This window comes from Fundulus heteroclitus, chromosome 8 (assembly GCF_011125445.2).
Source record: "Fundulus heteroclitus isolate FHET01 chromosome 8, MU-UCD_Fhet_4.1, whole genome shotgun sequence".
In the NCBI taxonomy this organism is placed as follows: Eukaryota; Metazoa; Chordata; class Actinopteri; order Cyprinodontiformes; family Fundulidae; genus Fundulus; species Fundulus heteroclitus.
The window spans coordinates 9244782-9269222 of record NC_046368.1 but is presented as its reverse complement, the minus strand read 5'-3'; the positions used below and the strand labels follow the sequence as shown (position 1 = coordinate 9269222).

Genomic DNA, 24441 nt, shown 5'->3' with positions numbered 1-24441 from the left:
AGGGTTTCTGGAACTTTAATTTCATTTGGAAAGAATTTAGAAAACACTCCGAAAGAAAATGCTTCGAACAACGTGATTTCCACCAGACAAAGCGGATCCCTCTGTCCTCATTTCATGCTGTCCCTGCTCCTGTGAGGTACCATCATAGCTCATGATTACTCTTTCTTCAAAAGAAATGCATTGAAAATGTATATAATGATGCGTCACAGGATGTGAGAATATGGAAATCCCCTTTAATTATGCACCCCATGTTGTCGGAGCAGCTTGTCCTGTGCATTGTCACTAATGAGTCGTTCCTTCTGCACTTTCTGCACGATGCCATGTCGTCCTTATGGAGACAATAAGCCGTTACGCTCTTTGCAGTGGGCGGCAAGCTTTATTGTATCCATCCCTTGGCTCTCATTAGTCTCTGCTGCCGTCCACACAACCGGAATCCTCAACCATCAGTGCGTGTGTTTGTGAAGTGAGCATCATGAGAAATGCCAAAGAGCAAAAAAAAAAAAGATACAAAATCTTAAGAAAAAGAGAAAACCACCATTTTATCTCCCCTTTTCTATGTGATATATAGTTGGCTTGGATTCGTTTGCATGGAGTACAATTTAAACGTCTCCTGGAATTTGAATGAAGAGAAGAGGAATCCTGGCGGGCTCTCGGGATGGGCTTTGATTTGTTGCATCATCCGAAACAATCCTTTTTCTGTGAGTTAATGGATCGTAGGCACATCTCCCAGCCAGGCACCAGGTAGGGGGCGTGGACATGTGTACTCGTTCTGCAAGAACAGGAAAGGGAGAAAAAAAAAGAACAGAATGGAGTCAAACGCTGTTTTAACAGCTGGTCTTTGCGTTCCACACAGCTGGTGGTTATGATGTGAAATTGATTGCAGGTTCTGGTGATTTGATAACAGCACAGTGGGCCTGTGACAGCAGCCAGCAAAGCGAATAAGGATAAGCAATTAAGTAGTTGATAAAATCTCATGCGGTTAGACATATTAAAAGGATGCAAAAGAAAACTGTTGATTAAATTTCAATTACACTACGTCATATCTGTTTAGAACAGCTGGAATTTGAAAAGCCACTTGTTCGGTATATTCAGGCGTCTACAGTGCCTTGCCTTTGGGTGTATTGGTTAGACTGGCATAAAGCAGGGTGAATAATGGAAATTTATTCATGGATTTCCAAGTTTTCAAAATAAAAATCTCAATATTTTGCAGTGCATGCAGTTGATGTTTTGGGTATCCTTTCACAAGCTTCTAACAGCAGTTTGCCAGAACTTTGGCCTACTCCTCCTGACAGAAATGGCACAACTGAGTCAGGGTTAAAGGCCACTTCACACACACATACAGCTCATTAACTCTGCTCACACATTGTCAATGAGATAGAGAATATTTCTGATTGTAGTTTTGTTCCGTTTGAAAGACCCATTTGTGGATTCAGTCAACACAAACTCTTTAACTGTGCAGCATCTCCCTGCATATGTCAAAGTTATTTACATAGAGCTTTCTTGACAGTGCCATGAAGCCAAAGAGGCAGATTTCTTTTGGAAATATGGAAAGGATCAGTTGTGAACTTTCAAATGCTGAACAGTCATATTCCTGTTTCTGTTCCAGTATCCGTCAATGCAGTTGACCTCTACAACACCAGGCTTGCTAGCAGTTTGAACCACCACACTTCTGATAGAGGGAAGACAATTTTCTTTTCATGCTCAACCCTATGGTGTACTCCTGAGCTGAGGAAAATGAAGGCAGCTGGTCGAATGCTCCAGAGACGCCTTTTTGCCTCTGGTCTGCTGGTCCACAAGCTAGCTTATCAGGTGCACCACAAAATGTATGCAAGGTCCCCCATGGGCCCCCCCATGACCTGGCAAACTACGGGCATATTTCCATCCTTCCCTTCCTCGCTTAAGTTTTGGAGAAATTTAGCTCAGTCTATATCCAGGAACACCCACACATAAGTACAATTCTGGACAAATGTCAATCTGGTTTCCATACTGCTCACAGTACTGTGGACTGTTGCACCTTGGCTGTGGCCATGTAGCCATCAAACCAGTGGACCAGCGCATCCTCCTCCACCATGTGGAACACCTTGAAGGGCTCGTTGGCACTACCTTGAAGTGGTTCCGAACATACCTAATGGACACATCTTAACTTGTCTCCATTGGACATTCAATGGTCACTGAGCCATTGGGACTACTGTGGTTTGCTACAGGGATCAATTCCTGGTCCCCTTCTTTTTAATGTGTGGATGGTACCAATTGGGTGCTTTAACGGCAGCTATAGGGTCTCATGTCATTGCGGTGCTGATGATACTCAGGTGTATCTTAACCTGGATAGCAATGTGTCTGAAACCATATCTACTTTATTTTCATCATCCTCAGCCTCCCCACGCTCCTCTCTTTCCACACTTACAACTTGTCTGGAGGAGATAAAGGCATGGATGCAGCAAAATGTCCTTCACATAAAAAGTTCAAAACCAGAAGGGATTCAAATTGGTGCAATACACAAAATCGAAAACAAAAAACTGTCAGTGTCATTGTTACGGCTGTCGGTTTTCACCCAGTAGTGCAGACTGGGCTCTACTTTCATCATGCAGAAATAACTGTGGCAGCACATGCCTGGGATTGGCTGGAAGAAAACTGGACCCTCCTCCAACATACTGAGCTCCTGTGTGGACCATTTCCAGAAACCATGACCCAATCAAGGCCTCAATCCTTTAAACGACACTCTCAAAGCCACATTCGGTGGAACTGCATTTGAACAGTCAACACTGTTTGCTCCCATGAGCTGTTTGCTCATTTTGTGAATCACTATTGGTTTGGGAACTTTGTGAATGCTTTAACTTCTGCCATTTGACTGGTTGTTAGTTTTCAGCTAGTTAAAGTTAAAAGACTCAACTTAGATATTAGTGTTGGCTAGGTTCTTTTCTCTAAACCTGAAAACGTTAAGTTTAGTGCTTCTGCCTCTTTGTGTTTTCTTGTTGGGTTTGTTTTGCTGAGAAGCTGTTTTACTTATTATAAGATGGGGTAATTCCCTTTTTTTGTTTTCATATGGTTTATCAGCGTGTAGGACGTTGTCTCTTTTTGTTTAAAAACCTTAGAAATAAACTTTTAATCAATTTTACCACCTAGACTCTTCAATTTTATGTTACCCCGTTCTTCCAGCCAACTGTGGGCGTAACAGTAATTTTTTTTCTGACCAGAATATTTATCTTTCCAATGCAGTCACCAATCTTGGTATTATATCAAATATATCTGTACAATTTTATTCTTCCACCTCCGAAACATTGCAGAACTCCAGCCCACACTCTCCAGCTCAGATGCAGAAAAACATGTCCATGCATTTGTCTCCTCCAAACTGGACTATTGCAATGCACTCTCATCAGGATCCAGATGAGAGTGCCTAAACACAAACATATCACCCCCTCTTTCCATGCTCTACATTGGCTTCCTGCCTTCTTCCTGCACGGTCATGTGCCAGTTTACTTAAAAGACCTCCTCATCCTTCAGTGTTCACCAACCACCAACCTTCTTCACATTCCCAGGACTCAGTCTAGCAGACTGGCCCTTGTCCTCTGATGCCCTGTGGCTGTGGAATGCTCTGCCTCCACACCGGGGAGCTCCACTGACTGTGGACAGTTTTAATGATCTCTTTTGATGTTTTGTCCTGTTTTTATTCTTATCTGCTTTTACTGCACTTACCACTTTTGCTGGTGTATTTCATCTACATTTATTGTTTCTTTTAAGGAACAATAAATGCAATAATAATGTTTGTATATATTGTTTTATTAAGTGTGGCCCTTTGACATTTTCTGTAAATATAAGGTGCGTCATAAATAAAATTGTTGATTATTGATATCTGGAAATTGTACCTAAGGACAAACCGGTCTCTGGATATCCACAGCTCTCCTCCTGATACCTTTGCTAATTTCTCTTGACTTTTTCAAGGTATTTAGCATGTTGAAGTATGGTGGTTGGAATTTAAATGATTAACACAGTTTTCAAATTTGTATTTGTAAACATTGTTGAGAACCATGTGTCATTTTTCTTACACTTCATAAATATGTGCTTATTTTTTGCTGGTGTATAACATAAAATCCTGTTACATTAAAGTTTGTGGTTCTAATGTGACTATGTGTGAAGATTGCAAGAGCTATGAATACATGTCCAAGGCAATATGTAATAGATGACTATTACTGACCATATTTTAGAATTTCACCCTTGGAGCAACTGTTCTTTTTAACTGGCAAAGCTTTAAAAATACGAGCATCCATCAATGTCCCTCATCAACGTTCCGTCTCTCACTCTCAACAATCCCCCATTCATCTTGGCAGCTTTGGATTTTTTTTTTCATCTCGTTTTTAATAACGTTCTTCTTGTCTACTGTTTCACTTGATGCTTCACCCATGACCGTTTGTTTTTTTAATGAGACGCATATTGTCACTGTGGCCAGTGTTATTTATTTTTTGGGAATATTTTACATTTTTATTATTAGACTACAAGCAAATAAAGGCAATAGATATAATGAAATGCATTGGGGAAAGAATTATTAGACCTCTACGATTTGAAAAGAGTTTTGGCCATGTTTTTTTTTGCCCTCATGGCACACAAATCAAGTCAGCTACAGATACTCCTAACCTCAGCTCATTGGGTATACAAATTAGATGGGTCTTCATAATCAATTTTCTTCCATTCCAGTCCATCCAACAGCATAGGCAAGACCAAAGGGCAAAATATAACCTTTGATCCTGTCGAGGACAAAATAATGGATTGGCACTGGGGTACAAGGGGCGAGAAAACCATCAGCAAAAAAGCTTAGTGAGAAGGTAACAATTAAATAGAACGAATCTTCAAAGTACCAGGCTGCAGGGCAAGTGAAAGTTCTTGTTCATTTTGGTAGCACAAACAATAATAAATATTGAGCTACTGATTCTGAATATCTTTTAAATACAGTAAAATACTGAGAAGTAATAAGTCCCTTTACAGATATCTTACTTAAATGTGTCAGATTTTTAAACAAAATGTATTAATAGACAACAATAAATGAGTAATAAAAAAAGTCATTTTCCAACAATGGCTTCACATGTGAACGAAATGCCTCCCTTGTTAAATCATGAATTAATGTGATGAAGGTTTTTTTGTTAGAAACATCAGCTTCATTTCTCCAGCCACACCTACGCCTGATTACATTCACGCTTGTAAAATTAAGAGCTCTCTTAAATAGAACCGGTCTGATCGTGAAGTTTGAGAGATTACTTTGTGGACAGGTAAGACAAAAATGAAACTATTTTAGAAGGTGTGCATCGCACTAATATTGGCGTAAAAGAACAGACATGGCTGTAATGTGATGGCTAGGGACTCGTTTTGCTGCTTCTGGACTTTGATGACTTGCTGTAATTGATGGCACCATGAATTCTACGCCATATTGGAAAATCATAGAGAAAATTAAAATGAAAGTTTTGGAGTGGGCTAGTCAAAGGCCACATCCACATGAAGATGGGTTTGACTGTATCTCACAAACGTCTTGGTCGGATGGTGGGTTAGGGTTAGACAAAGCGGCCGTGAAACCGACGACATTTGACACCGACAGCCAGAGAAGGAAAGTTTGAAGCCGCCCCCGCTGGGGTTCTATCTGGACACCCCTATCCACATGAGCATGCGAGCCAACGTAGACCTTGCCTTTTCTCTTAACACAGATGCACTAACACAAACAACAACAATTGCAGACTTTGGAGTTACGATCTTGTTTCAGGCACTATTCAATTTCTTGCAGATTTAACAACCTAACCCTAACACATGTTGCTCCTGAACTGCGTTTGTGTGGACCGACAAAGAGGGAGTCCTTACAAATGGCTTTTTCGCCTGTGTTTGTTTGCCTTGCTCTTTATCCATCTTTACTGCTGTGGCAGCGTTACTGTGCCCCACCCTGGTGTGGCATAGGTATTACAATGGTCATTACAACTCCTCAGGCTTTGTGCGGTTTCATCTTTGACTCTGTGTAGATGTAGCCAGAGTCTTGACCCTATCCTTTCATGGCCAAATCTAGCCTCGTGAGACCATCCTGATCTCGCGAGCTTTCAAGGTTTCACTCGCAGATCAGTCTGGATACTCTCCGTTAAAGAAAATTTGGAGCCGTTCACCAAACGAACGTCCAATCAGCGTTGGCTTTGAGGCGGGTTGAGGTGTGACGCAACGGGAAGCGCGTCAGTTCAGTCTAAACAACATGGCGGCTTCAGCCGATGAAATTAGCGTTAGCGTGGCTATCGAGCAAGTTTTATCGGAATTACAGAGTATTTCTTTGCTGAGCTAACGAGCCTTTACCTGCAGCAGCAAGAGTAGCTTGGCTTGTGGTTGTGTTTTCGTCGTCGCTCGTAACAGAGTGACGACGAATCTGATTGGTTCATTTGGCCCGTCTATCACCAATATAGGCCAATCAGCTAACCAGTATTTTCGCCCCTTCCCAAAATTACTTCAACGGAAGGTTTCCAGATGGATATGCGGAGCAAATCTATCTGGCGGAGTCAGGTTAGGCCAAATCACCCCCCCCCCCCAAAAAAAATAAAAAAATAAAAATCTGTCCTGGAAATACAAACAAATCACCAAAGAAGAGAGGGCTGATAGTCCTCCACTGATATCAAAGACTCCTTGCCAGTTATCACAAAGTATTGAGTACGAGAAACAAGACACTCCTTCACCATCTGTGGTGCACACGTAATCTTTTTAAAGTTATTAAATATTTCAAAGATACATGCAGTGCACAAAGATTTAGAAATTAAAAATTAAAATGAACTTTTCAAGTAAATCGATAACCAGACTGAGCAGGTAATTTATCTATAGTCTCATCTCCATAAGCAGCACACAACTGATTGATTTCAGGAGCTAATTTTCTTACAGAACATAATAAATTCAGTAGAAAGAGTCAATTAGGCATCTTGACGGGTGAGTTGCCCTGGCACATCTAAATGTCAGGGATTTCCCCACAGGACAAGTCACGCTTGTGGAAATGTTGTTGCAAATTAGTGCAACATTTTGACATTTTCCCCCTCGTTCAGGAGCTTAGAAGCTTCCAACAGTTCTAAACTCCAAAACAGGCAGAGACGCACTCTTTTGCAAAACTGTACCTTTTAAAAGAGACCATCTGTGACATCGCAATGCTTACTAGCTTAATCACACAAAAGATCAAGTTAAGCATTCTCAGGAGCTCTCCAAATCTGCTCCCAACTGTCCCCGGCTCATCTTTTTGTTGCTGAAGCTGAGATTGTTGTCAGTATGAAGCACGTCTCTGCGACGCGCGGCTCGGGCGAACGCGCCCTGAGCAGAACTTTGATTTAAGCGTTATCAATTGGGCTGACGAGTCTTCAATCAAGCCTTTATCTGCCTCTCAGGTGGGAGTGAGCGAGGAGAATTCTGCGGTACAAATTGTCACACCGTCGACGGTTTCAGCAGCGCGCCAAGCAGAAACAAATCACAGCCGCGCTTCAGGTTGTGCTCTGAACACATGCACGGGGAAGCAGAGACACAAAAGTTACAGAACGCAAAGTCGTCTGTAAAGGCAGATATGCATACCGTAGAAGAAAGGAGTCTTCTTATCAGGTAGTAAAACATATATCTGTACATGTAGTTTCCTTTTACAAATCAGTTTCAGTAGTTTATCTGTTGGTGGAGATTGCGCTGGAATGGGCAGCTTTATGTGTCTTATACACTATGGTTGAAACTTTTTTCCCCTTCATTACACCTTTCCTTTTGTCAGCCCTGTGGCCATGATTGCAGCTAACGGAGACATTGAGAGATGGATGTGTTTGTTTTCAGTACCGGGCTCAGAAAACCATTCCTCCTCAATTTTTTATTTTTTTTTTCATCCACAAACATTTACATTTACAAACATCTATGTATTTTTTGGGGGGTCTTGGGGTAATAGACCAATACGAAGTAGCACTTTCTTTTCTTCTACAAATAAAAAGACTCTGTGCATTTGATTTCCGCAACCCTTACTGTGATTCCTCTAAATAATCCAATCAGCTAATCCAGTGCAGCCAGTTGCCTCCAGAAGTCATCTAATTATTAAAAATCTGAAAGGTGCTTCATGCATTTGCAATTAGCCCCTAAGAACCTACCTCCGCTGCAGTAGCAGCTCCCTGCCCTTTGGGGTTGGGTTTTCAACAGCTTTGGACGTCTATAGAATGAAGACCTTTGCAAAATAGCCTAAGGTCAGTCAGACCAGATGGAAAATGTATATGAAAAGCAATTTTCTGGTCTTGCGACAGATTCTGAATGTAACTTGTGACTTGAAATGCACCATTCTAACACATGCATATGATTTAATCTAAGACATCCCTTTGTAGCTCTGGCTGCATGTTGAGGGCCGCTGTCCTGCTAGAAGGAGGGCTTTGCCTCAGTGTCAAGTATTTTGCAGCCTCTAACAGGTTTTCTTCCAGGATTGACATGCATTTAGCTAAACCCACCTTCCCAGCAACTCCATCTGAACTTTATTTTACAGAGCCAGTCAAAAGGTCAAGATGCAAATGCAAACCTCTCGTCCGACATTTATTTAAAAATTAAGAAAGAAAGCCATGCATCCTTTTTTTCCTTCCACTTTACAATTCTACTTTCTATCACATAAATTCCCAATAAAATACACGTTCATGGGGTTTACCTTTCCAAGACACTCAAAGTAATATCATTGTTGGATCTTTTTTTTTTTTTTACCAAAGTTTAAACTTTTGCATGTTTGGGTGAATAAGGTGTATTTTATTAAACACTGGTTGCAGCTCTTTAAACACTGAAAAGGCAGTTGTTCAGTTCCTTGTCTTAATGATGTTACAAAGCATTGTACAAGAGGTGGCGAGTAGGTTAGGTCACAAGGAGGTTTATAATAATATAGTAAAAGCGAAGCAACATGGCCAAAAAACCTTAAGGAGGCAACTTTAGAAAAGTTAGAGTTGTACATTTGCACTGCGCTTGAGTTTAGAGGGCAGAGCTGCCTTATCAAACAGCAGCTCTAGAAACCTCGTGTCACAAACTCTGACCTGGGAATAGTTAGCACGTTTTTGTCTGCAGATCTTAGCGGTCAGGGTGGGTACGGTCCGGGTCAAAGGGTCTGAGAGGCCGCCAGAGGCAAGACCAATAAAAGCTGTAAATGTGTGTAAGAATTTCAGATCACCACAGAGTGTAACAGGACGCCTACACAGCGAGTGGAGCACAGAGGTGATGGGTTCAGCGCTGTGTCCTGGTAATGAGGGTGGCTGCAACACTTTGTGTCAACTGGAGATAGCTGAGGGTGCCCTCTGTGATGCCTGAGTATTGAGTATAATCTAGGCACAGTAGGCAAACATGTTCATAAACCTTTAAGCACGTTTGAGAAATTACTGCTCCATCCAGATTTTACAGGCATTGTGTGGTAATTGAAGGACCGCTGAGGAGCCCTGATGAAGTTAGAATGAAAACATCCATACATCTTATATACCCAGTTTATCCTTGCAGGATAATGTGCTGGTGTCTATCTCCAGTGGTTAACAGAATAACTAATCAATCAGCCAGCCGGAATTGATTGAAGGAAATTACTTGCAGTCCCTCAGATCTGGGGTCTTCAATTCCTGTCCTTGAGGTCCGGTGTCCTGGAACCTTTAGACGAGTCCCTGGTCCAACACACCTGAATCAAAGGGCTGAATTACCTCCTCGGTATGCAGTCAAGTTCTTCAGAGTCCTGCTGATGAGCCGATTATTTGAATCCAGTGTGTTGAAGCAGAGACACATATAAAAGCTGCAGGACACCGGCCCTCGAGGACAGGAGGTGAAGACCCCTGCCTCAGATGGTGGTCCACCGCTGTAACTCTTTATTTAATTGTAATGGTTTGCAAAAGGCTTGTTGAACGGAGACAGTTAAATTAAACCCAATGAGGATCGTTGCTGGATCACTGTTGGTCCTCTGTAGACCAGTGACTGTCTGCTTTTAGCAGACATTAAGCATTTTAAATATTTTTTAAGGCTTTAAGGTTCAGTCCTATTGTGTTTCCGAGATTTAGCCAACAATTCTTTTAAGGCATTTGAGTTGACCACCGAACAGAAAGCTCAGTTAGTTGTAATGAAGGGCTTTTTATAGTTAATAAACAATTTGATTCCAGAGCCCAGATTGGATAAAATGCTGCAGTACAAATTAAAATTAAAACATAAAACATAAACGGATAAAATATTGTTATTTTGATCTAGAAAAAAAACACAATAAAATTAATGAATGAGGACATAGTTCTCCTTTATTATGTAATCTAGTTTGTGTGGTGCACAACTACTTTTTGCAGTGACACAGACCCTTAGCATGATGCAACACTTTTATCTCACCAGCATTCAGAATGTGATCCTAAAATTTTCAAGGATTGTTGTGTTGTTCATTTTGTTTTAGTCTTTTTTTTTTTGTTTGCAGTGATTGTTGCTTTTAAACTTTCCAGTGGATTCTATTTTTGCTCATTCTTTATTATTGTTGAATCATTAACACTAATCTTAACTAAGACAAGTAAGGCCTGCAGTGCTTTAGATGTTCTTCTGCATTCCTTTTTGACCCCCTGGTTGAATCATCAATGCGCTCTTGGAGTAATTTTGGAAGGCTGGCTGATCCTAGGAAGGTTTTCCGCTATCTATGTTTTTTCCTCTTGTGGCTAATAGCTAATCTGTGGGTTCACTGTAGTCCTAAAATCTTGTAACAGCCTTCAGTCTTTCTAGCTTTGCCTTCTCAGATATTATTATGTTTTGATGATCTAAAACATCTAAATCTAAAAAAAAAAAAACTAAAAAAAACCCAGCACAAATATGTGAGCAACTGACATATCACACCACTGTACTGCAATAACAAGGTTTCATCCCTCTAAATGTTTCATTGTGAGCAGAGGTGGGTAGAGTCGCCAAAAATTGTCCTCAAGTGTAGCACTAATTCAACATAGTTTTACTCAAGTAAGAGTAAAAAAGTATACAGTAAGAAGGCTAACCAATCATAACAGCTGATGATTTAACATTTTAAAATTGTGTAATCGGACAGACAAAAATATAAGGATATGTGCACATTCTGGTATTAAAGTACAAAATGAAAAAAATATACAAATAATGACATAATTGCAAAATAACAAATTCAGGTAGAAGAAACCTTTATAAGCTATTTTCCCAACGTTAAACTTGAAAGCAATACTTACAGCAATTAATGTACATACAGTATGTTAGAACAGTGCAAAGTACTTCCAGTGACAGTATCCACTGTTTACTGTACGTTCATTTGACCTCCAAATGGATGAATGAGCTCAGCAGATAGAAAATAACATTAAAAACAAAGCTTGTGTAGAAACAAGAAGTCTCACTAACATAAACTCTCAGTTTTTGTCTCTCTGGTGCATTTTTGGTTAAAACAAGTCTGTTCTTTATTCATGAAGTTACTCGCAGCAGATGGAATAGCCAAAAATTTTACTCAAGTAAGAGTAGCAATAAAAAGTACAGTGTAGTAAAACTACTCCTAAAAGTACATTTCACTCAAAAAGCTACTCAAGTAAATGTAACCGAGTAAACGTAACTAGTTACTACCCACCTCTGTGTGTGAGGATATGTTTCCTGCAATAACATGTACATTTCAAACATCTTCACAAGGAGTGCTGAAGATTGTAAAGGTCTAAATTAGGTCCATGTGTCGACCAAATACTGCATCTCAGTAAAGGTTCCTGCTTAATGTGGTCTGCCTCTAGAGATGTTCCAAAAAAGCACTAAGCTATTACTGTTGGCCCATTCATGAACACAGGTTATGTGTCCGTCTCTACTTTGTTCCAGCCCCTTTAACACCTTTAATGTGCTTTTAATTACGTTAGTAATTATCATTAGCCCAAAACTGATGTAATTAATCGTCTCTTTGTCCAGGCAGCTGGAACCAACACAAACCCAGTACACTCCTGCCACTTTTGCAGAGATCACAAGCTTCTTCCTCGACTGAGCGACCCAAACACCCTGCTCGAATTCTGCTCCCCCGTTCGTGTGAAGTTGATGTTCCCTTTTATTCCACAGACAAAAAGAAGACACACAGACAACACGAGCTAGACTGATTATGTCAATTCTATGTGAAAAATTTGGCTAACGAGACAAGCAAAACCATCTTTGATCCGATATTATTAACGTAACACATTCTGTGGTTGTGTTAAAATGATTACACCATCAAGGTATATGTCTGATCTCAGTGTCTTTTATCTTCATCTGTCGGTGGCACAGCTCTAATCTTCATAAATATCACAGACAAGGAATTAGGAAAATGAAAAGCTTCTGACTGAGCTAATTTATGCTGACAGAAAAAAATATATAAAAAATTAAAACTTTTTCATAGAAACTAATTCCTGCTTAAGCTCTTGATCTCTGCAAAACAGATTGACTTACAGTTTTTTTTTTAAGCTCTGGTTTTTCCAAAAAGACACATGTAATCCTATTATAACTTCAGATGGGGAGCTTTTTCCTTGTTTCTTGTAAAAACTCAATAAATGTTAATTTAGAGAAATTATATTGTTTTGTTTTTAATAAGATAATACCTTGTAGAAATAAAAAAGGTAAAAAGTTGGTCTCTTTACTAATGGTCTAAATATATAGCTAGGTCAAAGCAGCCGAGCCTGGCAAATTATTCCATATTGAAAATGTGAAGAAAAGATGTGTATCATGGGAATCATCCATTAACTTGATTGCCCTTTTAAATAAAACCAGAGGCTTTAAGTGGTTACTACTGCAAACATCTGGAAGGTGATATGATAAAATGTAATGCATTGAATGCTTTTTCTTAGATTTTGCATATCCATTTCTTTCTCAAATGCATAAATAATAGAACTCGGATTAATATTTGTGCTGAGAGCATGAATATATGAATATATAATTTTAACGGCATGTGCACTATTTCGCCTCCGGCAACATTTTATACTCTATGACTTCGATTTCAAATGCTAATTTTGCAATGACAGCATTTACACATTTGGGGGATGTCAATAATAATAAAAAAATGGTACCGTAGGGCTAAAATACAATAAATGTGTCATTACTGCATCTTTGGGTACTTTATATACATATATATGTAAAGAAACATGACTTCACAATGAAATATTGATAGGAATCCTTCCTTTTACCTGACAGCATTGCAGTGAAAAGTACATGCCCCTTCACAGATTTCTGGATTTACATTTTTATTCCTCACTGTTAAATGTTTCATGCCATCAAAAAATTTTCAATAGCAGACACTGATAACTGTAGTAAATGCATAAAGCCGATTTCATTAAGCAAAGTTCACCCCATTGTTAAATCAATTAATTGTCATTAAACACATAAGAAAATCTGAATTACATTTCCCCAGCCTCACCCAGCCCTCATTAATGTCAGAACTGTGTGATCAAGAAATAACTTGAACATGAATAACATGAAGTGGGCCGAAAGAGCTGAAAAAGAAATACATTGTGCCCCAAGCTAAAGAAGTTCAAGAGCCCGTGGGAAAAAGTCATGGATATCCATCAGTCTGGAAAAGGTCAAAAAGCCATTTTTAAAGACATAAGAACTTGAGAAAACATAGCAAGAGCCATTATCCAGAGATGAAGAATAAATGAAACAACAGTGAACCTTTCCAGGAGCTACTGGCTTTCCAAAATTACTTCCTAATTCCTGCGGCACTGTCGCGTGGTGCCAAAATTCTTTCACACATATGTAAAGGACTCACTTCCAGTTTTCACAAATACTCCCTAATTTACTTTCAAAGTGCCGAGGGGTTAATAACGGCGTTGATTTCTGTGGAACAATGTGAGTTTTCATGCTCATCACCGCACATCAGAGTGAAAAAAAAGAAACAAATTTATTTGGCTTGAAGTGGCTTTGCCCTTTACACCTCCGCATCTATCTGTTTCTTACAACACTAAATGTGTTTCAGCGAAAGGAGGACATATTCAACCACAGCTAAGTGGGCCAGTGAGAGTACGCCGCTCTCTCGCCATTTGAAGTTAAAAAGAGAGCAATTTCCAGCGCAGATGCATTAAGCGAGACGGGGAAGCTGCGGTCTAAAGGTAGCGCTCCGAGATCTCCCCGAGGAAATCTGGTCCAGCAAATGAAGGCTGGGAGCAAACCGAGCACATCCCTGATGAGATGTCTCAGCATGCAAGTTTATTTATGGGTGTGCATGATCATACGTTTTTATCTGTGCTTGAGTGTTATGACTTATGATTGTTGGGATATAGGTTGGTGATAGATGATGCAATTAGGACTGGCAGATTCTTCCCTTTAAGTCACCCTCTGTGTATATCATCTTGCCTGGCATAAATCCTGTTTAATGCATAAACAAAGTATTCCTCACCTTTGTTAGGATAAAAGTAAAGGAGCCAACAGGTTCTGCACATCTCGGTGTTTAGGGAGTTAGTTCCAGAGCTGTGGAGAATGGAAACTAAATGATGCCTCATCTTCTTCAGTTCTCATAGAGGGAACACTCAGTTGGCAAGTCTCCTGTACTTGACAAGGAACTCACAAATGTATTTTGGCCCAAAACTATTTAGGGCTTTATACACTAATAGAATGATTTTAAAATCATTTGACAAAGACGGAGTTAGTGCAGTGATTTAAGAACTGGTGGGAAATAATACATTTTTCTAGTTTGGTCAGAACTCTGCCAGCGGGGTTTTATATGAGCTGCAGATGCCTGATGCATTTTAATACAAAGACCAATAAAGACACTGTTGCAATATTCTAAGCTACCGAAGTAAAAGTGGGCCCCACATTTCTGGGACCCGTATTTTCTACAGATCAGCACTAATACTCCAGGAGGCTGTCACCTTTAAACAATGCTTACTGCTACTAATGGGCCTAAAGGGCGGCAAGAAAGTCTCCCCATTACATCGCCATCATCGGCCTAAACCCCAACAAAGTAGAATGGATCCATTGTATTGAGTTATTTATCTGATGTTCTGACCCTACCTCCTGAATGTTGGAGATGGAATCAAGACTCAGTGAACCAGGCAACCTTTTAGTCGTCTGTTATTGTTCAATTTTGGCAAGACCATGGAAATGTTGTCTTGGTTTTCTGTTGTTTTTTTTATTTATTATTGTTTGTTGACAGCAGTGGTACTTGATGTGGCCTTAAGCTGCTTTAGCACATCCACTTCTATGTATGACACTCAGAGATGATATTTCATGTACCTTAGTTGCAACATGTGGTTATTCGAGCTGCAGTGTCCTTTCTTTCACCAACAAGGCATTTTCAGCCGCACAACTGATGCTCACTGTATATATATTCCGTTCTCTGTAAACATGAGCATCGACTGTGTGTGAAACTCACAGTTTCTGCAGTTTCTTTTGTTCCCATTCACTTTTTTATTGAAAAGGATGAAAACGTTACAGTCTGTTTTGACACACAAACATGAGTCCTTTTCTTGATTGGCTTTAACTGGGAGCTGCAGGTACATACATTTTTACATATTCAAAAAGAAAAACTAAATTTCTAGTAATATCTTTTATTCCAGTTTCAGAGGGTCAATATATAGTTAGGATCCAAGAATTAGACAAATCACTTCGGTAGGGGGAAACAAACCTGATAAATTTTCCCCAAATACTAAAAAAGTTTTCCCTCTGGGTTCTTAAAGAAAATGTCAACCTTTCCAATTTAAATATATCTAGAACAATGCTAAAGCAATCTTCCAATGTTTTTTTTTTTTTTTACTGGCTGCTAGTAGAGCCTGGAGCAGCTTCATATCCCCTCCTCTATCCAGAGTTGCAATCAGACCGAAATATGTGCTTGCAAAATCATTATTTATTTGAACCTTAAAGACCTCTTTTAGAGCGTTGTGAATTACTGACCAGTATTGATTTAAAGTCGGGCATGACCAAAATACATGAAAATGGTCTGCCTGTAGAGATCCACAGTTTTTTCCGATATTCAACGTTCAAATTTTAATATTTAGTCTGAAGGGCTGTCCTAAAAATTCTTATTATGTTTTCCAACAATGCTCCTCCAAGTTAATGAGCTAGTGGAAGTCCACTGCAAACTACAACTCCCCCCCCCCCAGTTCTCATTAAAAATAGCTACTCCTGCTTCAATTTCCCACTTTGTCTTAATGTGAAGATTACTCTCATTTCTTGCGAGTAAGAGCGCAAATATGTAACTTGGAGGTAGCTTTTCAAGGAGTATTCATATGACGCTTTAATGATTTTGAAAAAGTCATACTCTTCTGTTTCAAGTATAGCAATGTTGCAAAGTTCTGCAGTTTCTAAAATATTCAGGCCTCATCTGACCCTTTAGAGTCCATATCTGGTGACAGCAACCATACCACATTCAAAGTCATCTAAGTCCTCTTTATACCCCATTCAGATGCTTGGTTTTAACTTCAGCAAGTCATTTTCACCACGTCTAGACGACTAAATGCACAGAATTCCATCTTCTGTTAAGCAAACGAACAGTTGTACCCAACAAGTGGCTGGTGAGTGAATATCCCCCATGAGAAACTGGCAAATATGTAAAAAACAAATAAAACTGTTAATTGTGCAAACACATTGAAACTACAATGCAACTTATTACGTTTTGTTGAAATCTGAGCCCGTAATAGCTATTCTCATCCTCTTTTGTGCTGCAAGTTACAATATTAACATGGAGGCAATTCAATTAGCTACCAAAGAAGCAAACAGTGGTGAATCATAAGCTGCCTGCGAATGTAGTAGCATAGAGAAGACGTCTGCAATATTTAATCATTCTTGCCAATCCAAACTAGATAACTGTCAAACTTCTAAAATTACAGTAACAACTGAGGCATTTCATTAGTAAACAAAAACTAAATAAAAAAAAGCCACACATATAAACAGGTTTACTGATGCATAACCATGAAAACAATAATCCACTAAGCTTTTATTATACCAAAATTAGCCATCTAAACTCAGATTTTCTTATTAACCTGATTATTAGTCACCATAAACGTGTATCAAATATATTCAATATATATGTCTTAAAGACAGAGCAGACTTTAGGAGCCCTGCCAAACTCATCCTGATTATCATATTATCTTCTAAACGCACTACACTCAACATTCAAAGCTGCATATGCCAAGTGTGCTAAATAAATGAAAAACTCTAATTAGGTGTAAAGAAAAAAAAAGACAGCTGTGCCAACATTTAGAGATTCATTACTGACAAATGTGTTGATTCAGACTTTAATCAGCTTTAGTGGTTTGCAACACTTTACATTTCTCTGCTAGTGACATGATTTTGCCTCTCATGTACGGGAGGTGGGGAGTTTCAGAGATTCACATTCTGAAACTCAAAACAGCATGTCAGACACAGAGTGTGAACAAGAGTCATTAAAGATCCATGAACACACTGTTACAGCCTGACAAACAGGTATTATTCTCAAACCATCGGCCTGATTTAAACACTGCAAGTGTGCAACACTAAGATTTCTGTTATATAATTCTAAATCTAACCAGATCGCAGTGGTTAAAAATGTATTTTCCTCTTTGAGCTAAACTGCATGCTCATTAGGACCCTGAATGTTTAAGACGTGCTATTTGTGGTGTGAGAGAATGAAAAAAAACTTTTATCTTGTAACCTAAAAAGCTCAAATGTGATGATGTGTTCAAAACTAGAGCCATTGGGTAAAGTACATGTGAAGTCGGCGTTTAGTGTCGTCACCTCTTGGCCCAAATTCTGATGTGCGTTCAGTCTTTTGAAGAGCCTTCAGAGCAAGCTTTTCACAAGTTATTTTAAATATCTTGGTGAATTTGGCCCAGCTCTTCAGAGAACTGCAGCTGTCTCAGTTGCATCTGTCATTTCATGTGGTGTCAGACAGACTATATAATGTTGGGATTGGGTCTCCTTTGGTCGGACCATCTGTTGCAGGATTTCTCTCTGTTCCAGAGAGTCTGTCTGTCCATCTAAACATCTCTGCATCAGTTTACAGTGTCTATTGATGTCTGAGCTAAAATCTCTTGTTTTTTTTCTATCTCTCATGCACTGTAAAAGTAGTTTAATTTACATCAAAACATTGGCTTACTTGGCTAAATTTAACTCAGAAAATCATAAAGAATTATGGAGGGCTTTTAAGGAACCATACGTTTTACAGTCACCATTTAGTTTTTTGTTTTTACAGCATTTTATTTTATTTTTCAAAGTTACATGTTTGTGTACGGTGGCCGAGTGGTGCAAAGGTACTGCAAACACATAAATGTGCTGCAAACACAAAACGTACTCCAAACACAAAAAAGTGGTTAAAACACAAACACACAAAATACACGTGAATGCAAATTGCTGCAATTAACAAAACAACTGGAAATTAAGAAAAGCTGCAAACTAGCTCCGCATAACGGCATTGCTCCAGACCACTAGGGGGAGTCAACCACCAACCAAGTCATATGGGGCCAGACCTGGTGGCCTACAGGATGCGAACAGGTACATTTTCTTTTGTGACTTTTTAAACACTTAATCTTTTATAATATTATTGAACAGTGGCATATATACATTCGTAGTATTGGTGTTCTTGAGACTTTGATGCATAGTAGTTTGCATTTCTTATGTGTCAGTCACTGCAGTCTAAGGTCTGTAGACAGCAGACCGTTGTTTACTTCCCCTAGTGGTCTGGAGCACTTCCGTCATGCGGAGCTGGTTTGCAGCTTTTCTTAGGCTCCATCTTAATAGTCTTAATAATAGCTACCTGCTCCTGCTGCTAGCTCATGTTCCATAACCTTTCATGGGGTCAACAGCAAGAACTCTATGTAGGAAAGGAGCTTCGGACTGCTGTGCTGATTTCGGACAGCCTTTAACTCCGACGTCATTACATGACGGAAACGTTACATGGATGATACGAGTCAAATCTGGGCCTACAGCTTTCTGAAAATGAACTGTAAAGTGCAGGCTCTCTTCTCTCCGGATATTTTTGTTGATTTCCATGAGGGGTTTGTGCTTATATGTCATGTCAAGCAAAGGATTGTGGGATACCTTAATGTTCCTTTGCAGCAGTAAGGGACGTCGTGGGGTTCCTATGCTAAACTAGCCGCAGGATGAAGCATACAGGCTCCTTTTCCTACCTGCTTCCTTACTGACTGCACTATTGGACAGTACTTATCATGGCGACCACTCCGGCTATAGAGTCCTTACTAAATCAATCAGAGTATATGGATGGACCGTTAACTCACAGTTGTTTTTGCTACTTGCAGCAGTTTGCCTTTGCGTGTGCTTTGTGTGTTAGCTTCTTTTTTGTGTTTACAGTGCTTTTGTTTATTTCTAGTGCATTTGCACTGCCCAGCCACCCTATTTGTGGTAAGTTCACGATATTGTACTATAAAACACGTTTCTTATAAAAAAAATACGTTATCTAACCTATAAAAAACGACTTGTCCATTTACTGGTAAATTCTGGTAGCTGTAATTATAGAACTTATAATAGTGGTTTGTTAACCACTTTGGTTACCAGGAAGTTTTCCAGGAAATGCTGTGTATACTGCCATCATAAAACACATTAAATTATACTCTTAACAACCAATAACTTGAAATGTGATTTTTGTTAACATTAAATTACAATAAAGACATGACTAGTTTCAAAACAATTTATATTTTACTTTAATGTAAAAATATTTTTTGTGAAACCGTAAAAATCTGTCTGTTAAATAATCTCTTCTCACATCTGTCACGTTTTCCCCACAGAATTTAAAGTAAATTGGTGCAGGCGTACTGTGCACAAAGCTCATGTAAAAACTGTGCCTGAGTTCTGATCAAGTATTTCCAGTTTCTTGGCACAGTTTCTGTGAGCCCTGTAGAAAGCTCATCAACCCGGGGGTTCTGCTTTGGTCCTGTAGGTTCCCTGCAGATTTTTTTTACAACATTACCTCTGCACAGTCTAACAAGTAATATTCAGATTCAACTAATCTTTTTCAATATTTCCTTGGGAAAAAAAGCGCATTAGCAGTCGATAAAACCTTGCCTTTTTATTTTCACGTTTTTTATTCAAGGCCTGACTTTGGGAACGAAACCAATATCATTGATGCAATGTAATGACTTTCTGCATGAAAAATAATCATGAAATTAAATAAGTTGTCAAGGGAGGAGAAAGTCACCCTGAATTAGAGTTCATGGGCTGTAATTCTATGGCCAGAGACTGTTTAATTAATCAACTTTTTATGGGCATGAATAAATCATTACTAAAGTCCCAGAGAGGAACCAAACATGTGATCAGTGATTTTATGTAATGTGGAGCAAAACTGTACAGCATCAAGCCCTCTTAGAATATGCCCGTCCCTATTAAATATTTCTAATACCACTGATGTGGGAAGCTGAAACTATGATTTGGAGGAGGTTGACTCCGGCTCATTAGATCTTTACAAGAAATCAAAGTCTGAACTCGTTGACCTAATGAAATTCAATTCTGTGTTGTTATTATAGAGTACAATGGACTCCAAATGATTCAGTGTGATAGCGGTGCTGTAAACACTTCTGCAAATAAAATGTCATTTGGACAGTATTTTGTGTAATGCATAAAGAAGGGAGGGTTTGGCAACCGTCGGGAAAGAGAGATTTAAATTAAAATGTACCCTTTGGTAATGTAATGATTATAATAAAAACCCTCGCGTATGATTAATAACATCCTGTAAAGACATATATTAGTACAGTCTTATTGTATTAAAAGTAAAATATAAGCCAATTGAGCTGAAGCCTTTTAAACTGGCCATTCTTTATCCATAATGTCCTTCCACTGTCGGTAATATGGTCTTTTTGCAGTTGCTTCAGTAATTTATTTTGACGGTGACTGGACTGTGGTGAGGCATTTGGCCAGAGCTCCACTCTGCACTGTACATTTGTAAAAGCTATGTGGTACAACAGATTCTGTTTGGCGAACATGGAATAATATGCTTCAGTAAGAAGGCCACCAAACAGCACTTTATATATTGATGCCAAAGTGTACAATTTAAACAGATTCCTTTCATTTTTACATTTAGTCTCAACACGTACAGTCAGATGGCTCCTGTACCAAGATGGCAAGAAACGTCAACCAGAGATGAAGCATCCAGAAGTCTAGCGGCAGCATGAAAAGTCGGAGAGAGCCAAATAATTTGAGATATATGATAGTTTTTTTTGAACAGGTTGTGTTTCGTGAGCGTTTGTAGGAAGTGGACTCGCTGGTGTTCTTTTCTGATAATGGCAGTTTTGTCTTCTGTGACGCGGATTCCCAGGAATTTAAAACAGAAACACTTTCTACCTTCTCACCCTTGATGGCTACCGGGTTGACGTCTGTCCTGTGCCGCCTGAAGTCGATAACGACTTCTTGGGTTGTCTTGACATCCAGGGTCAGTTAGTTTTCCATGTACCAGTGTGTCAACCTCCTCTCTGCAGGGGTTCCCATTGCCTTTGGAGATCTAACCACATGTGTGTGGATTGAGTAGACACTCTCTGTGGGCGGCCAGTCAGCAAGTCTCTGATCCATGGGCTAAATGTGTTGCTAAGATCCAGGTCTTGGTGTTTGGGGATTAACCTGCTGGGGATAATGGGTAATCAATGAAGAGGAGTCTCACACTGGTCTGTCTCTCATCAAGGTGCGCCAGCAGTGCATGATGGGCCGTGATGGTGGCGTCCTCTGTGGACTCGTAGAGATACTGACACCGGTCCAGGTTCGGAGGGAGGGCAAATTATATGTGCCTCATCTTTAGCCTCTCAAAGCACTTGGCAAAATTGGAAGTTAGTGCCACGGGTTGACAGCCATTTAATGTGCTGATGTTTCTTTGCTTAGGGAATTAAACTATTTACAGTCTTGTAGGCAAATAAGCAATTTTTTGAACACCTGATGAGTGATTTTCTGACGGAAATCAGTGTAACTTGGTTTTATTTTAACATTATGATGTGAAGTTACTCAAAATTGGTTTATTTATTCTTTAAATTAATTTTATTTAGTCAAAAGGTAATTTTCTCCAGACTTTTATTGCTATATTTTATTTTTTTAGTTGGTGGTTACCATAGCAACCAGTAACAGTAAGCTCCTCCCCCTTTTACGTTGCCGTCTGTTACTGGGTTTTTTATTAGGATCACCTCTTCCCTTTACAAATATTATCTGTTAACATATGATTTAGACAAATTTAATTATATACATTGTTTCATGTTCAGCTGTGCTAAATGTTGCAACTGTTAACCGTTTTGTCAACCGTTCGTTTGAAGCCATTACTCCAGTTTGTTTAGAGTTATTTATTGTATTTTATTTAATGCATAGCTGCAGAAGCTGCTGGAGCTGCTAAACACCAACTTGCTTTATTGTCTCTTGTTAGAACAAATACAGAGAGCCAGAAAGTGTCTGTTGTGATGTCAACCTGCAGGATCGGAAACGAACGGGAAAAAAGGCGTTACATTAGTATACAATTATCAACCCCCAACAATTTTCACTTGTTCTGTTTTTTTCCCCTCCTGGCATCAAATTGTAGACTTATTTATATGTTCTAAAAAAATAGTGGCATCTCCACCTTTAATCTTGATTTAGGCAAATGAAATGCTGCTCAGTCACATTGAAATCTGGTGATCGGGTCATTTGAGTTTTTCTCCCATTCAGCCTGAAAAGCCCCCTTGGGTGCCCTGGAGGCGTTCCGTCTTACTGACGGGTGAAATGTTGTTAGACACAGCTGGCTGAAGCTGAGCACACACACCTCTGCCTTCATTTTGTTGCAGCCCTCAGCAATGAAGTTTTCAAAAAATGCCAGCGTGCCACTTCCATGATAAGCCATGCATGTCCGTGCCATAACAGGAGCACCTCCATGTTTGACAGATAAGGTGATCCAGGGCCATGTGCTCATCATATTTTTTTTTCATTTAATCAGAGGAGGGGCCCAGCGTGACAGAACATTCCAGAATAATAATTTTGCTTTGCAGCTTCTGAATAGCAAGATCTGTCACCACTTGCAAAAATGAAATATATTAGGAGATGAGATCCGGGGGTGCAGAATGGTTTATTGAAAATTCCTAATATTTCATATGTTTTTCTCCAAATTCTTTGCAAAACAAATAAAGTTCAGTTGAAATAGACAGAAACCTCACTTTTAGTTATTGCTTCTAGATTCATACTTAGCTTTATGTTTAGAGTTTGACTGAGTAATTCTAACACATAATTATATTTTGTTCTAAACCCTTTCACTGTAACTCTGATTGCATGCTTAGGGTTGTCGTCCAACTAGAAGGTGAACCCACAGCCCAGTTTAAAATGGTCTCTAAAGTCTCTAAAGGTATTTCTTCCAGAATTTTCCTGTATTTAGCTCTTTGTACCTTCTTGTAAATTCTGACAAGTATCCCACAGCATGTTGCTACCACCACCACATCTTCATTCTTCTGTTTTATTATCCTTATGAGAGTTTTATTCTATTCGCTGTGGTCTTTGGTGCAACCGGGAAGCCCTTTGATCAACTCTTGTTGTTAGTAGTGTGCTATGTAAATACATTTGACATCGGCATTGAAACGTTTCATCTTAGTGATTGCAGTCAGGTTGATGTGCAGTGTGTTTTTTTTGTTCGACCACTCTACATTTTGCTTCTAGTTCACAAAGTCAGTTTTGGTTTCACCTTACCAGAGCATCTTATTCCATGTGTAACATATGTGGGTGCATTGCAAACGGGATTCTTAAGACTTTTTGTCAACCACACCAGAGTTGGGGAGTGTTACACTAATAATCTGTTGGCAGATTCTTCCACCTGAGCTGCTGAGCTCTCCAGCTCCTCCCGAGTTACCATGGGCGTCTTGGCTGCAGCTCATCTCTTCACCTGTCAGTTTAGATAGAAGGCCATGTCTTGTCTTGGTTCAAATTCTGTTTATAAAAAGCTCTGTGAGATGTTGACCTCTTAACTGTCTCCCCCAAATACTTCAAATTTACTGGAATACCTGAAATAAACTAGATGCTTTTCTTCAAACCTTTGGGGCACCTGCAGAAGCTCGGTGTCTTTGTAAGGTTAACAAATTTTCTTCTCTTGTCACATGCATTTAACTGTGCATGTTTGGCTAAAGATATGACGAGGATATCAAATATGTTAAACAAAGAAACGTTCATTCATTAGACTGTACATTAATCCTTTATTCCCTAAAAGTACCTTTCTCCTTCCTTTTTTTTTTTTTTTACAATTTTTTATCCCAACGTCGTGCACATCTAGAAAATGCATCCTGATTTTACCTGACATGAGCATAAAATCTTAATATTTAATTAAATCTCATTAAATTTGTCCCAGAAAGGTTTGATGGGTGCATGCAGAGACGCATGCTTTGTGCATCACTGATTTTTGATGAATGTATACTTTTGTAACCTTGTGTTGATTTTATTCTTTAGTTGTTTCTTTCTAATGTTTAAATGTTTGTGGTTGTTTATGAAAGGAAACACTCTGCTGGCCCGTTTAGACATAATGAAAACCTCTGAACTTTCGATTTAATTTCCCTCTTTTTTTGTCAAAACAGACAAGCAAATGAAAAAAAACACATTAATAATTTA

At 39.2% G+C, this 24441-nt stretch overlaps 1 protein-coding gene across 2 annotated transcripts in view; it reads right to left on the bottom strand.

Moving 5' to 3' along the window:
* Nucleotides 1-200: 200 nt before the first annotated feature.
* The window catches only part of lrrtm4l1 (leucine rich repeat transmembrane neuronal 4 like 1), a 104954-nt gene continuing 80713 nt past the window's right edge, over nucleotides 201-24441 (bottom strand). The window contains exon 3 of one of the 2 annotated variants that reach the window (XM_012864210.3): nucleotides 201-769. In XM_012864210.3, the coding sequence (XP_012719664.1) occupies nucleotides 704-769 (66 nt within the window). In that variant the 3' untranslated portion in view covers nucleotides 201-703. The remainder of the gene's footprint in view (nucleotides 770-24441) is intronic. The other variant, XR_004931524.1, reaches the window with a different exon arrangement.